Source organism: Mustela nivalis (assembly GCF_964662115.1).
Source record: "Mustela nivalis genome assembly, chromosome: 13".
Taxonomy (NCBI): domain Eukaryota; kingdom Metazoa; phylum Chordata; class Mammalia; order Carnivora; family Mustelidae; genus Mustela; species Mustela nivalis.
In genome coordinates, this window is record NC_139032.1 from 41,982,878 (window position 1) to 41,996,248 (window position 13,371).

General features: G+C 35.1%; 1 protein-coding gene across 13 annotated transcripts in view; it reads left to right on the top strand.

The window, feature by feature from the left end:
- The window catches only part of CCDC171 (coiled-coil domain containing 171), a 291,861-nt gene that overhangs the window by 116,461 nt on the left and 162,029 nt on the right, over positions 1 to 13,371 (top strand). For 11 of the 13 annotated variants that reach the window (XR_014301800.1, XM_082695056.1, XM_082695058.1 and 8 more), the window contains 3 exons: positions 952 to 1,152; positions 4,228 to 4,395; positions 6,006 to 6,194. Coding sequence is in view for 11 of the 13 variants with exons in the window: in XM_082695056.1 (XP_082551182.1) it covers positions 952 to 1,152; positions 4,228 to 4,395; positions 6,006 to 6,194 (558 nt within the window). In the remaining 2 variants the exon portion in view is untranslated. Of the gene's footprint in view, positions 1 to 951; positions 1,153 to 2,185; positions 2,319 to 4,227; positions 4,396 to 6,005; positions 9,544 to 13,371 lie in introns of those variants that run through there. The other 2 variants (XR_014301801.1, XM_082695055.1) reach the window with 2 other exon arrangements.

The following is a 13,371-nucleotide window of genomic DNA, read 5'->3' on the forward strand; positions in this document are numbered from 1 at the left end:
CTAGGGAATGCTTTTAAAGTGGAGATATCTGAAAATGTATCTCCCTATTTTTTATTAAGTACATTTGGATACAATTTTGATTTTTTATTATTGATCAAAGTAACAAGAATGTATTTTTCACTAAAAAAATAAAACTTGGTTGGAAATTATTTTGGTTAAAGGAAAGATGTATTTCCTAGATTTAATAATTATAATACCATAGATGCAAAAAATGATTTAAGATTTAATGCCCAGCCCCAGATCCGTATTCAACATATTTTACATAATCACATCAGTATTTGGAGTCCGTTTTCATCATTTTTGGGTGGAGCAATTGTTTTTAGAGCATCATGCCTAGTAATGGGCTGAGACTGCATCTGGCTAAGGTCCAAGGCAAGAGTTTATTTTATTTTCTGCACTGGGTTTCTGTACTACATCTTTGCAAAATTATACTGAGGCAAGTCTCAGAGTTGGAAATTTTTTGTGTTGGTTCATATTGAGTTTGTCGTGGACATACTTCAGTAGAATTTGTTAATAAGGTTTAAGAAGAAATAGCTCAGAATTTTATGTCACACACTTGAGATTTTTATTGGTATTTGGATGTCATTGGGAGGTAAATGTTCTTATATTAAATGTAAAACATTTAAAAGTTTTTTGAGCTGCCAAGCTATTTTTTTTTTTTATAAAGAATTGAAAGGAAAACTCCTTTTCAAAGAGCTTTCTGGAATTAGCCATCTTAGGAACATTTGATGTTTCAGTGTTAAAGCTTAATAGTTTTTTCTAACTTTTGAGCGATAGAAAATTGATTCAGTAAATTACTGTAATCTTTAGCATTGTAGCCAAATGCTTGTGTTTGTGATTATTTTATGGTAAAGTGTGGGAGGTCTTCATTATTATGTATTTTGTCTTTGCAACCTCGGCCCCTTTACTGGCCGGCCTTCATGCAGTCTCTCTATTTTGCATCTCGGACAGGACCTTCAGGATAAACTGGCTGATGTGAGTAAAGAGTTAAGTCATTTACGCACGAAATGTGCAGACAGAGAGGCTCTCATAAGCACTTTGAAAGTGGAACTACAAAATGTGCTGCACTGTTGGGAGAAAGAAAAGGCTCGAGCAGCCCAGTCGGAGAGTGAACTGCAGAAGCTTGCCCAGGCTTTCCAGAAGGATACTGAGGTATTACCTGACACAGGACGCCTGGCAGGAAAGGCCTTCACTAATCTCAGTTTTCTAAATTTACATACATCAAGTGGCTGCTTTTACTGTGATTCAATCTAATTCACAAAATTGTTCTGAACCGACTCTTTTGAAATATTCATGTCAGCCATGAAATCGGTCACTCCATTACTCTAGTGTCATCCCATTTTGGAGAGAAGTAATGGAGTTTAACCCCTCTGTCACTTGTGTGGCTTCATCTCTCTAGAACATCATATCCTAAGCACTGAGGCTCCCAACAGTTTTTTCAAAATGTGCCTCTTTGCCGGTGACAGAATTATTTCTTATTTCAGTAGTTTAGTAGCTGAACATGGTGGAAAGAATATGTTTTTTATAATCAGAAAGAACCGGACTTGGCTGCTGGTACTCCTATTTATAAACTGTGAATATGGACAAGCCACGCACCTTAGTCTCCCCACATCTTAGTTTCCTTATGTGCAAAACAGGAATAACATCTTTAACAGTCTCCGTATTCTTTATAACTGTAGGATATTAACCAGCATTTTGGAAAAGACAAGTCCCACAATATTGAAACTTTATTTAGATGCCCTGAGAGTTGCCTATCTATTTTTATTTATTAATGAGTTCTTAAAATATTATGACAAAACTTTTCTATTTTGTATGAGCCTGTGTGAATGGAATTGTTATCTTATATATTCATTTACCCATGGGATATAGAGCTAGTTTAGCTAGTGTGGAACCGGTTTATCTGAGTTGTCCTGCATATTGAGTTCATTACTCCAACAAATATGAACATGAATGCCAAGAGAGTAAAAAGGAAACATTCTTTCCACTCTTCTTACAGTCTGGGATTTAAATTGTGTCCACATGAAGGGGCTGGAATTGTTCTACGCATCAGATAATGATTAAAGGAAAGGAAACTAGAAGCCTGCCTGTATTGTAAAGTCAGCATGTCTACAGCGTTGTGGTTGGGTTCAACATGTGTGAATTGATTTTGGATCTTGAGATTCTCTTTTCACGCCAAATGGATGATTATCATGCATGGTTTGTCACAGCCCAAGCAAAAAGGACATAATGGCGACACAGTGAATTATCCTTTAGGATGAACTCGATCACTTGGCAAAATGTGGAGGGTGAAGACTTTTAGTGCCTGAATGTTACATTTGGTTAGTTATATTTAATAAGATTTTTAAACATCTCAACCCCGTTGAAAATGCAAAAGACATCTTTAATTGCTTAAAAAGAAAAAGGCATAACATATTTATGAGGATTCTTCTGATATCCTAACTCAAGTTTGTGGTTGTAACTACATATCAAAATTTTTTTGGTTTTAACTTACTATATTTGGAAAAAGGCAAGGTGGCATATAGAGAGAATTAGAGATACACATTTTTATATTATATATGTATTATATATACACACATATGATACATATATACATACATAATATATACATATATTCATATATATAAAAAATTTCCCCACAATTTATAATTACACAACCTTTATATACAGGTTTCCTTATCTAGAAGATTAGTATTTCTATTTTTCCCCTCTCAAATTTTCTCCTTTTTAACATTTTTCTTGCTGATCTACTAAAAAAAAAAAAAATAAAGGAACTTATTTTGTCTACATAAAATATTCTTTTACAGCTTTACACTGACCTTGTCTTGAGTTCCACTCTTGGGCACTTTATAGATGAAGCACTTTATAAAGAGAAGCGTTTGGCATTTTCGTAAATAAACTCTTTCTGTGTGTTCAAGATGGGTTCAGCTTTTTACTGAATTCTATGACATAGTGTTTCTGGGTTGTTAAACAGTGGATGGTTTAGTTACTACAATGGCAACATCATTTTGAGAACTTTTTGTTATGTATTTCTTTCTTTCTTTTTTTTTTTTTTTTAAAGATTTTATTCATTATTTGACAGAGAGAGAGATCACAAGTAGACAGAGAAGCAGGCAGAGAGAGGGGGGAAGCAGGCGCCCTGCTGAGCAGAGAGCCTGATGTGGGGCTTGATCCCAGGACTCTGGGATCATGACCTGAGCCAAAGGCAGAGGCTTTAACCCACTGAGCCACCCAGGCGCCCCTGTTATGTATTTCTAATTGGACAGTTTGGAAAATATGTCGTCGGCAGCTGTGTCCATTTCTTTTTGCCTGTTACTTCGTAGTATTTAAACACCTTGAAATGCCCAATGTGCAAAATACTATATGAACTTACCAGGAAAACAAATGAGCCCCTCTTCCTATCTCTCATATCACTGTCTGCTTTGCCTAAGGGGCTGAGGATAGATTTCCTATAAGTGGTAAGCAAACTAGAGTCTCTGGAGGAGGAAGAAAGCTGAGTAATTGTGTACATGTAAAGCACAGATATTGGTGTAACTTAGTCTTTCACAGAGCTGAGTAGCACTCTTCTCTCTATAAAGGTTTTCTGACTTAAATAACATCTGTTTTGGCAAATGTAAATATGAAATTATAGGATTACTGTCCTGATAGCTAGTCAAAAAAGCTTAGAAACAATTAGTGCAGATATGTCCTGTAAATGCTGAGAAAGCTGATGCGCAAACAGTTACTTAGGTCACATCCACAGGAGGAGCAGAGCTGGGGTCAGAACCCTGGTCTTCTGGCTTCTAGACTACAGATTTTGTTTTTGAATGCTAAGTTTAAGCAATTCCAAGTTGGGTTTTTTTTTTTTTTTATTTTTAAGACTTTGTTTATTTATTTAACAGAGACAGAGAGAGAGGGAACACAAGCAGGGGGAGTGGGAGAGGGAGAAGCAGGTTGCCCGCAGAGCAGGGAGCCCGATGTGGGGCTTGATCCTAGGACCCCGGGATCACGACACCTGAGCTGAAGGCAGACACTTAATGACTGAGCCACCCAGGTGCCCCAGCAATTCCAAGTTCTTATCTGATGCTTTTAAATGTTAAAAAAGTCACTCAAAATGACAGTGTATTTCAAGACTTGGGTATTTTAATTCCTTTCCAAGTTTTTGAAACAAATTCTTCCCCACATGTAATATGTATTTTACTTCTTACAGTGTTGATATACTGGAATTAATTTTTCTTTTTTTTCTCACAGGAGAAGCTAACCTTTCTTCATACCTTATATCAGCACTTGATAGCAGGCTGTGTGCTCATGAAACAACCGGAAGGCATGCTGGATAAATTCTCTTGGACTGAGCTTTGTGCAGTCTTGCAGGAGAATGTTGATGCCCTGATCGCAGACCTCACCAGGGCTAATGAGAAGGTAACTGTCCTCAGGCACCAGATACCTCTATTAAATTCAGTGACATTTGTCCACATCACAGTATCATTAAGAGGGGCTGACATTCATCTTATTTCAAAAAGAATTTGGATGTTAATAATTCAATACCATTAATTATGGCTTGTCTACAACTCAGTTTGATGCCATTGCTGTGGGCATGTAAATGTGACTGAAGTCTGTATGAAGTCTCTAAGCTCCACACTCTGTGCAGGACATGCTAATACTACTAGCCAGTATTAGCCACAGGGACCTAATTAAAAGAAAATAAATTAATCTTACTGATGAAGCAATTCAAAGAACTTAGTCATTTACATTAATAAACCAACTCTTTATGTTAGCATAAAATAGAAACAAGATACAGTTATTCAAAAACATGATCTTAACATTTTTGCCCAGGAAATAACGAGGTGTTACTTTAAAAGCACTTAAAAATTTAAAATCATGTTTATGGTATTTCTTGAATCATAACAAACTGTGTATTAACAGGCCCCATTCAGTGCTGTAGTGTGTTCAAAGTGTAGATGGTAGCAGAAAACAGGGGACTTCACCAGCCCAGGAATTCAGTCTTTCAAAAAAAAACCCCAAAACAACCCTCCCCCCCAAAACCCCAACAGGCCCTCTTTTGGTTATGGAAAATTAAAATGGCTTAGCAGACCAATGTATTCTGCTGATAAAGATACTGATTCTCAACCCGGCTCTACTGACCTGGTCAGGACTGTATTATGTGGTCTAGTTTCCAGATCTTAGTTGCCATGGCATTTGCTCTTACGAGATGTGAAAAAAAAAAACAACCTGTTACCTGAGTTGTTTTTTTTTCCCCCTCCTCCAATCTGTTGAACTAATGAAACAGCATCTTGGCTGTTTCATAAAATTGTATAAAATACAATTTTACAGTAAGAACATTTTTCCTTGGTTTGATTGGCAAACACAACCTTAGGCACTGAGAAGTAGGATTAAGGAAATGAGGGAACACATTGTGAGAAGCACAGATGCTGTTCATGATTGAGAATGTGTGTGTAATGGGTTTGAAAATTACTGATAATTAAAATGAGTATATGTTTGAACCCTCTGAGATGGTATTATGTTTTAATAGTTTTTCATAGTTTCAAAACATCATTAATTGTCGTACATGTTAGATGATGATTTTCTTTCTGGTGTTTTGAACGTGAAGTAAAAAATGGTTGTAAGATTCTGTTTTATTATATGTAAAATGTTAGTAGATTTGTAAATCTCATTGAAATACTTCATTTTCCATTGAGATATGTGAATAGCTTGAGTTTTGGTTCTAGAAGTAAAAATATTTTTAATTTTCTCAGTAAAGTTGATTATAGAATGAGTAACTTTATTGGAAAGAGAAAAAAGACTTATTATCTAAGCACAGATACATACAAATGACCCCATTTTCTCCTACGATATGATAATTTGTCCTACCAATTTCTGTTTCTTTTTTTTTCTTTTCCATTTTAACTTAAAATTTTTAAGTGAACTTAAGGAACGAAACATAGTAGAAGATTCTGGATGGTGTTTGGGGGGTTGCTACAAAGACATGTTTTGTGAACATATCTCATTTTCTGTTGCGCAACCCTATTTAGATAAGTCACCTGGAGTATATCTGTAAAAACAAGTCTGATACGATGAGAGAACTTCAGCAGACCCAGGAAGACACCTTTAACAAAGTGGCTGAGCAGATCAAAGCCCAGGAGAGCTGCTGGCACAAACAAAAGAAGGAACTGGAGCTGCAGTACTCGGAGCTCCTCTTGGAGGTGCAGAGGAGGGCACAGGTGCGCTGCTTCTGCCAAGAGCTTTACCAGTACGGTGCTCGGTCTTTTGTTATTGCCAGTGTTTTCTTTGAGTACCAAAGCGAAATCAGTTTAGAACTTTTTGAGAACCACATAGAACTTGTCAGGCATACATGCATATGATTGTGCAAACACACACATATATGTTGGATTTGATTGAGAACGGAAGTTATGGGTAGTTAACATGACCGAATTTTTTCATATACAAATTATTGTCATCATAGTTTATATTGTTAACTGTGATCCCTTCCCCATCAAGAATAACATACTGATAGTGTCTACTTTTTGTTGTTGTTGTTGTTGTTACTGACTTTAATAATAGTTCATGTGTTCCCAAGATCAGATACTTAGAACCTGACTCAGTATTTAACCTCTTTATTTGGACCATTATTATACTGGGTCATACTTGTATTGGCAAGTTTAATTAAAGGAAAGAAACCATATTATTTTTATTTGTCAAAAAATAGTTTCAGATTGCTTAAAAGAACACGATTCTGCTTTCCGTATGTGAACTTACACCGTTCTCTGTGAATTTGAAGAGTTAATACATTCACTAAAAGTAGCCATGTGTTTGGTGTTGCAGGGTGCTGTGTGATATGGTCTGCATTTTCTACTACTGAAATAAAAGACCTAAACAATTTATTATATTTTCTTTAGAGGTACCATTGGCATTCAGTGACATGAACAGATCTTAAGTGTATAGTTTGATGTTTGGATTGATGCAAAGACCTATGGAACCATATTCCACTTAAAACTTAAATTATTTCGTTACCCAGAAAGTTCTTCTGTGCCTTCTTCTGGTTCCCACCACATAGGCAGCCAGCGTTCCGATCCTGTCATCATAGATTACTCTTAGTTGCTTTTGAGTTTCCTCTCAATGGAATCATTCAGTATGTATTGTTTGGTGGTTGGTTTATTTCACCCAAAATATTTTCTGAAACTCATCCATGTTGTTGTGTCAGTAATGCATTCTGTTTTTATGGTCAAGTAGCATTCTATTTTATAATTAAACCACAGTTTGATAGATTGTGAGTTGATGGATATTTCAGTTGTTTCCAGTTTTTGGCTATTGTAAATGAAATTGCAACAGATATTATAGAAGTATTTTGTTGACATATGGTTTTCATTTTTCTTGTTTAAGAGTGCAATTGCTAGGTCACAGGATAGCTGTATTTTTTTTTTTGTCTCAATTTTTTTTCAAAATGGTTGTATTATTTTATATCTTACCACCAATATATGAAAGTTTCTATTATTCTTCATCCTCTGCAACATTTGGTATTGTCAGTCTTTAAAATTTTAGCCATTCTAGTTGTTTTAAAAAGGTATCTCATTGTGGTTTTAATTCGTATTTTCCTAGTGATTAATGATGTTCAGGACTTTTCATGTTCTTATTGGTCATTCATATATCTTCTTTTGTGAAATGTCTCTTTAAATGTTTGCCCATTAAAAAATTGGGATTGCATGTGTTTTATTAGTGATTTGTAAGAGTTCTTTAGATATTCTGGATATAAATCCTTTCTTATACATGTGCATCACAAGTTCCAATACTCACTTGTCTTTTCATGTTTTAGTATTTCTTTTGCTGATCACAAATTTTAATATTTTAATCAAGCCCAACCTATAAGTCTTTTTGGGTATTTATTTTTATGTGGTAAGCAATGTATCTGTACTCCAAATTTGTATGGATAATCTCCTATTATTTCTTCTAGAAGTTTGAAAATTTTAGCTTTCATGATGAGATCTATGATCCATCTCAAGTTAATTTTTGTATTTAATCTTAGGGAGAAGCTGAGGTTCATTTCCCCCCATATTTATTGTTCCCATACCGTCATTCACAACTTTATTTTCCTCATTGAATACCCGTGGTCCCTTTGTGAGAACAAAACAAAAACAACTGATCATATATAAGAACCACAGGTTTGTTGGGGATCTGTAAAGTTTTGCCTTTTCCAGGATGTCATATAAGTGGAGTCATATGTCACCTTTTGGGTCTGACTTTTTTTTTCACTTAGCAAAACATGTTTGGGAATTATTCATGTTTTTGCATATATCAGTAGTTCATTCCTTTTTACTGCTGAGTTATATTCCATTATATGGATGTATCACTGTTTATGCTTGCTGATGAGCCTTTGGGTTATTTTTATTTTCTAGTAATTATGACTAAAGAACCTATCATGGATAGGTTGTTGTGTGATCATAAGTTTTTACTTCTCTTGGGTAAATACTTAGAGGAGTGTGATTTCTGGGTTATATGGTAAGTACGTATTTATATGTTATATAAACGGTTATATGGTAAAAACTGACACTGTTTTCCCAAGTGGCTGTACCATTTTGACTTCCCACTAACATGTAAGGGAGTTCTAATTAGTCTGCATCTGTGCCAGCATGTGGTTTCATAATTTTTTTTTCCTTTTGAGATAGTCTAGTAGGCAAGGAGTGGTTGTGGTTTTAATTTCCATTTTCCCTGATGAACGGTTTTTTCATATGCTTATTTACCATCTGTACATATTTTTGGGTAAATAACTTGTTCATATCTTTTGCCCACTTTTTTAATTGGATTGCTTGTTTCCTTGTAGTTGAATTTTGAGAGTCATTTACATATTCTGAATAGAAGCCATTTGTCAGGTGATTTGCAAATATTTTCTCCCATTCACTTAAAAGTTCTTTGGCAGAGCCAATATTTTACATTTTTATCAAGTCCATCTTATCAAATTATTTCTTTTATGACTTATGCTTTTAGTGTTGTATATAAGAAGTGTTTGCTTAGTGCAAGGTCACCAAGATTTCCTCCCATTTTTTTCTTCTATATGTTTTGTAGTTTTAAGTTTTGCAAATAGGTCTATGATTCATTTTCAGTAAATTTTTGTAAAGATGTGAAGTATGGGTTGATGTCCATTTGCTTTTCATATGGATATCCAGTCAATCCAGCACTATTTATTAGAAGATTACCCTTTCTTAATTGAATTGCCTTTGAACTTTGTCAAAATCAATTTGCTATATTTGTTACAAGTCTGTTTCTGACTTCTCAATAATATTCCATTTATTTGTATGTCTATACATTAAACTATACTGATTTGATTTTTGTAGGTTTTTAGAAAGTCTTGAATTCAGGGAGTGTGACTCTTCCAACTTCCTTTATTTCCTATCAGTTTTTTTTATTGAATAAATTTAACATGTAACATTATGTAAATTTAAGATGTACATTGTGTTAATTTGATACATTTATATATTGTAATATGATTGCCATTGTAACGATATTTATCACATTGCATACTTACAGTACAACATTTTTATTATTATCTATATTCAATAAACTGTGCATTTAATCTCCATGGCTATTTTAGTACTTATAAAAGTTTGTACCCTTAAGCAACATCAGTTTAACCCCCCTTTCCAATCCTCCATCCCCTATCCCCTGGTAACAACCATTTTGCTTTCTTTCTTTCTTCCTTTTTTTTTTTTTTAGCATGGTTGATCTTTTAAGATTCCATGTATAAGTAATACATTTAATACACCTCTTTGTCTGGCTTACCCCCTTTAGCATAATGTACTCAAGGCCCATTTATGTTTTTGCAAATGATAGGATATCCTCCTTCCTCATGGCTGAATAATATTTTGTTGTGTACATACACCACATCTCTTTTATCCATTCATCTGGTGATGGGCATTTGGTTGTTTTCATATCGTGACTACTGTGTATGGTGCTGCAGTACTATGCATGGGGATGCATATGTCTCATCGAGTTCCTGTTTTCACTTCCTTTGAGTATATTCCCATAAGTGGAGTTGATGGAATGTATGGCAGGTGTATTTTCAAGTTTTTGAGTGACCTCTATATTGTTTTCCATAGTGATTGAACTAATTTACATTCCCATATTCTCACCAGTACCTGTTGTCTCTTGTCTTTTAGAAGCTGGCCATTCCAGCAGGTGTGAGGTGATATCTCAGTGCAGTTTTTATTTGCATTTCCCTGATGATGAGTGATGTTGAGCATCTTCTCATGTGCTTGTTGACCATTTTGATGTCTTCTTTGGAAGAATGTTTATTTAGTTCTCCTGACCATTTTAAAAATGGGCCTTTTTTTCATTATGAAGTTGTGTCAGTTTTTATGTATTTGGGGTATTAACCCCTTATCTGATAAAGATTTGAAAATTTTTTTTCCCATTTTGTAGGCTGCTTTTTCATTTTGTTAGTTTCTTTTGCTGTGCAGAAGCTTTTGAGTTTGATGTAGCCCTGTTTATTGGTTTTTGCTTTTGTTGTTTGTACTTTTGACATCATACCCAAAAGAACATTGCTAAGTATCAATGATCTTCTTTTCTATATTCCAGGAGTTTTTTGGTATCAGGTGTTATATTTAAATCTTTGACCCATTTGGAGTTAATTTTGTGAGTTGTGTGAATTAGGGGGTCCAATTTATTGCTGTGCGTACGTTCCTCCGGTTTTCCCAGCACCATTTGAAGAGAGTATCTTTTACCCATTAGGTGGTCTTGGCTCTCTTGTCCAATATTAGTCGACTGTATATACCAGGATTTAATTCTGGGCTCTTTATTCTGTTCCACTGGTCTATGTGTCTGTTTTTGTGCCAATAACATACTGTTTTTATAACTATGACTTGCTGATGATTTGATCTTATATATAAAAAACTTTAAAGAGCCAATCAAAAAACTGTTGGGTTAATTAAAGATTTCAGTAAAGTGGCAGGTTAAAAAAAATCCACTAACAGAAATAATGAAATACTGAAAAAAGAAGTAAAGAAAACTATCCCATTTACAAAAATCATAAAATACTTAGGAATAAATTTTATCAAAGAAGTGAAAGATTGTACAATGAAAACTGTAAGACTTGGCTCAAAGAAATCGAAGACAAGCAAATGGAAAGACTTCCTGTGTTCATGGATTGAAGATTTCACATTGTTAAAATGACCATACCATGCAAAAGCCATCTATAGATTCAATGCATTCCCCACCAAAATACCAAAGGCATTCTTCATGGAAATAGAAGAAACTATCCTAAAATTTGTATGGAAACACAAAAGACCATATTAACCAAAGCAGTCCTGAGAAAAAAGAGCAAAACCAGGGGTATCATGCTTCCTGATTTCAAACTATCCTATCAGTGTTATGAATTCATTTTTATTCTTTTTTCTTCTTTAAAATGTAATTAATTAACATATAGTATATTATTACTTTTAGATATAGAGTTCAATGATTCATCAGTCTTATATAATACTCAGTGCTCATTACTTCCCATGCCCTCCTTAATGTCCATCACCCAGTTACCCTATTCCCCCTCAACAACCCTCAGTTTTTTTCCTAAGAGTACAGTTTGTCTCTGTCTCTGACTTTGTTGTTTTATTTTTCCCTCCCTTCCCCTATGATTCTGTTTTGTTTCTGAAATTCCACATGTGAGTCATATGAAAATTGTCTTTTTCTGATTCACTTATTTTGCTTAGCATAATACTCTCCAGTTCCATCCACATCATTACAAATGGCAAGATTATATTTTTTGATTGCTAAGTAGTATTCCATTGTGTGTGTGTGTGTGTGTGTGTGTGTGTGTGTCAATGACATCTTTACCCATTCATCTGTTGTTAGACATCTGGGCTCTATCAGTAGTTTGGCTATTGTGGACATTGCTGCTGTAAACATTCGGGTGCAGGTGCCTCTTCAGATCACTACATTTGTCTCTTTGGGGCAGATACCTAGTAGTAGTTTAATCGTTGAGTTGTAGGATGGCTCTATTTTCAACATTTTGAGGGACCTCCATACTGTTTTCCAGAGTGGCTGCATCTGCTTACATTCCCACCAGTGGTGTAAGAGGGTTCCCCTTTCTCCATATCCTTGCCAACATTTATTGTTTCCTGATTTATTAATTTTAGCCATTCTGACTGATGTGAGGTGGTATCTTGTTGTGGTTTTGATTTGCATTTCCCTAGTGCTGAGTGATATTGAGCATTTTTTCATGTACCTGCTGCCCATTTGGATGTCTGATTTGGAAAAATGTCTGTTCATGTCTTCTGCCCATTTCTTGACTGGATTATTTGTTCTTTGGGTATTGAGTTTGGTAAGTTCTTGATAGATTTTGGATACTAGCCCTTTATCTGATAAGACATTTGCAAATATCTTCTCCCATCTGCCAGTTGTATTTTGGTTGACTGTTTCCTTTGCTGTGCAGCAGTTTTTATTTTGATGAAGTCCCAACAGTTCATCTTTGCCTCTGTTTCCCTTATCTTTGGAGATGTGTCTAGCCAGAAGTTGCTGCAGCGGAGGTTGAAGTGGTTGCTGCCTGTGTCCTCCTCTAGGATTTTGATGGATTATTGTCTCACATTTAGGTCTTTCACCCATTTTGAGTTTATATTTCTGTATCGTGTAAGGAAATGGTCCAGTTTCATTCTTCTGCATGTGGCTGTCCAATTTTTTTTTTAATTATAATTTTTTATTTTTTATAAACATATATTTTTATCCCCAGGGGGTACAGGTCTGTGAATCACCAGGTTTACACACTTCACAGCACTCACCAAAGCACATACCTCCCCAATGTCCATAATCCCACCCCCTTATCCCAAACCCCCTCTCCCCAGCAACCCTCAGTTTGTTTTGTGAGATTAAGAGTCACTTATGGCTGTCCAATTTTCCCAACACCATTTGTTGAAGAGACTGTCCTTTTTCCATTGGAACTTCTTTCCTGTTTTGTCAAAAATTAATGGGCCATAGAGTTGAGGGTTCATTTCTGGGTTTTCTATTTTGTTCCATTGATCTATATGTCTGTTTTTGTGCCAGTATCATACTGTCTTGATGGTTATAGCTTTGTAATAGAGCTTGAAGTCTGGAATTGTGATGCCTCCAGCTTTGGTTTTCTTTTTCAACATTCCTCTGGCTATTCAGGGTCTTTTCTGGTTCCATACAAATTTTAGGATATTTGTTCCATTTCTGTGAAAAAAGCTGATGGTATTTTGATAGGGATTGTATTAAGTGTGTAGATTGCTCTATGTAGCATAGACATTTTCACAGTATTTATTCTTCCAATCATGATCAGGAAGGTTTTTCCATTTCTTTGTGTCTTCTTCAATTTCTTTCAGGAGTGTTCTATAGTTTTCTGAGTACAGATCCTTTGCCTCTTTGGTTAGGTTTATTCCTAGGTATCATGTGGTTTTGGTGCAA